This window comes from Durio zibethinus, chromosome 20, assembly GCF_047325235.1.
Source record: "Durio zibethinus cultivar Kanyao isolate XHJ-2024 chromosome 20, ASM4732523v1, whole genome shotgun sequence".
Classification (NCBI taxonomy): Eukaryota; Viridiplantae; Streptophyta; class Magnoliopsida; order Malvales; family Malvaceae; genus Durio; species Durio zibethinus.
In genome coordinates, this window is record NC_143181.1 from 6,115,817 (window position 1) to 6,118,873 (window position 3,057).

The 3,057-nt window shown below is 28.8% G+C and overlaps 1 protein-coding gene across 1 annotated transcript; it reads left to right on the top strand.

Annotated features, from left to right (window-relative positions):
* The first annotated feature begins 384 nt into the window (after positions 1-384).
* On the top strand, positions 385-1,918 carry LOC111314992 (uncharacterized). Its single transcript, XM_022916606.2, has one exon. It carries the CDS (start codon positions 706-708, stop codon positions 1,621-1,623), a length of 918 nt encoding a protein of 305 aa, XP_022772341.2. The 5' UTR covers positions 385-705; the 3' UTR covers positions 1,624-1,918.
* The last annotated feature ends 1,139 nt before the right edge of the window (positions 1,919-3,057 follow it).

A 3,057-nucleotide genomic window follows, 5' to 3' on the forward strand; every position in this document is an offset into this window, starting at 1 on the left:
TTATTTTAATTAGAAGTTTCTGTGCTTACACAACTAATACCAATCCCAATTATCTAAAATGGACTATGAATATTGATATCAATAGAGGTATTTTTGAATTTGGACTTTGGATCAGATTTGATAATTTTAAATATAATATATTGATATTATATAAAAATATATTTGAAAATTATATGATTTAATATTTTAATAAAAATAATATATATGTTTAATAAAATTCAAATAATATATTTTATATTTGATATATTAATATAAATTATAATATAATAATATTAAATATAAATATTGAGTATCTATTAAAGGTTATATTCTAGCCACTATTAAGACCCAAACTATTTTCTGCAGTCTACAACTAAAACAGGTTTAAAATGGTCAGCCCAGCTGGTCCTACACTTGGAGCAGCCTTACCTAGGGGAAGTCAATAGTTATTTGAGTCATGGAATAAAGCAAGCATTTATCGTTCCTTTTTATGTAACCGTTACACAACGGATTTCATACCCGGCAACAAAATTCAAAATCACATGAAAAAGAAAAAAAAAACCAACAAAAACAAAAGCCACCCTTTACCTTTTCCTACCTTTTTTTTCAAATCCAACAACCTTAGACTATATAAAAATAGTTAATTGATGTTATCTGTAATGTATCCCTATAATCCCATATTCCCATTTTGTCTTTGTATCAGTGAATTCAGAAACCAACAAGAAAATGGGTTGTTGCATTAGCAAATGCAGACCCAAGAAACATTACATCGAAGATTTTAGTCATGTTCAAGACAAGGTTGTGATCTCATCATCACAAGCTCCAAAAACTCCCGTTCCTGTCTCAAATAAAATCTCCCCTTTGCCTCTTTCACCTACCATTTCTTCCTCTTCTTCGGTATCTTCCTTCACCTGCACCACTAGCAGCAATACAACTAGTTCATGTTCATCCCTTCCAAGCTCATCTTCGGTCCTGAGCTCGAAGGATAGGTCTTTCTCCAATGAGTTCTTGTGGGCATGTGTAAAGGAAAACCCTCATATAATTCGTATTAATTCAATCAAGGAAGCTTCTCTTGCTTTAGCCACTACTAAATCTCCACTGGCTAAACCGACCGTGGCACCGGTGAAGCAGGCAATCCAGGCAATGGAGAAAGGGTCTACACCACGGAAAAGAGGACGGTCAAGTTCACCATCAACATTAACAAGACAAAAGAGCTTCCGAAAGGAGCCTGACAGACTAAATTCTGCATATTATTTGCCAAGTAGGAGTTTGAGGTCACCGTCTCCAAGCAGGAGATTTATCGGAGATACTTATAGTAATCGAGGAATTTTGGCAACTACAATATCGAAGGAAATTTGCTCTTCAAAGCGAATTGTTGCTTCCAAGGTAAACGCATTGAACTCTGTTTCTTCCTCTCTAAGAAAGGAAAATTTCAGGCCGTCAAGTCCAACGCTCAGCAGCCACAATCCAAGTACTCCATTGAAGTCTTGTTTGAGAAATCGGGAGACTTTCATTCATCGTATTAGCTCTAAACTCGATGAAAGTGCGCTCCAAGCAGCCCTGGCCCAGCAAGAAAATGACTCCATTTTTATGGAGGACATTGACAATCCTCTTATTTCCTTGGATTGCTTCATTTTTCTGTAGAAAATGAGTTTGCACGCATAGTGAACATTTGTCATGTTCTTACGTTTTTTTTTTCTTTTCTTTTGAAGTTTTTTTCTTTGCTTTTCTGATTGTTTTTCCACAAAAATCATGATGGATATAGGCTTACCAATGATCAACAGGATCAAATGTCTAAAATTGATATGTTGATGAAATGGGGGTGAATTAATTTTCTCAAATTTCCTGTTTGATTTTCTCAAATGTATAAGATGAAAGAATGAAAGATTGCTACAAATTTTGGCAGACTTTTATTGGCTCGTATCAAGAATACAATTCCTACCACTGTGCTCTTTCACTCTCTTTGAATTATGTGCCCAAACACCAAACCTTTTCCATTTGATTAATTCACCATAATTTTTATGAATCTGTCCTTTTTTTTTTTTATAAGATTAGACATAGACCGACTCTAATTTACGACCTTCAATTACAGCAACTGTCTAATATGGCATGAATGAATGCCAGTTTGAATTAATAAACCACCTGGCCACTAACTCTAAAAAGCTCTCATGCTTACCAGAAAAAGACCTAAAAATGTAAAAGTCAAATAAATTTTGTTATATTACTTTAAATTTCATTTATTTTTAAATAAAAATAACAATATTACGATATTTTACAAAATATTTCGCTCATGCAAATAATAGATTTAGTTGATTTCCGTTAACTTTATTATTTTTATTATAAATCAATAAAATTATAATAATGAAATTTAATGAAATTTACAAAATTATAAAATTCAACAATAATCCACAATAAATTGTTGTTAATCCTAAAAAAAGATTAAATGATCATTGATATCTCAAAATTTAAAAAAAAAAAGGGTTAAATATGTATTTGACCTCTAAACTTTAAAACTTTTGTCACATTAATATTTAAAGAATTTTTTTATCATATTAGTATCTGAAATTTCAAATTGCTATCACATTAGTACCTCACATTAACATCGTTACTTAATTTTGTTGGCATAATATTAACATCTAACAAGATATTAATACATGTCAAAAAGTCAATCAACTTCGTATCATCATTGTCATGCCAGTATAAAATAAAATTTTCAAAAATTTCAAAATTTTCAAAAAATTTCAAAAAAACAAAAGTTAAAAAGTTAAAAAAAATCTAAAAAATTCAAAAAATTCTAAAAAATTGAAAATTTTCTAAAATAATTTTAAAAAATTTTGTTAAATTCAAAAATATTTTTAAAATTCAAATAAAAAATTTTAAAAATTATAAAAATTATAAAAAATTTAGAAAATTCTAAAAAATTCTAAAAATTTTTTAGAAATTCTAAAATAATATCAAAAAATTCTTAGCAAATTAAAAAATTTTAAATTTTCAAATTTTCAATAAATTTTAAAAATTTAAAAAACTTTTCAAACTTTTCAAAAATTATAAAAATTCAAAAATTTTAAAAATTCTAAC

Coding starts and splice junctions, on each gene's coding strand:
- LOC111314992 (XM_022916606.2), top strand. CDS start 706: ATGGGTTGTTGCATTAGCAAATGCAGACCCAAGAAACATTACATCGAA.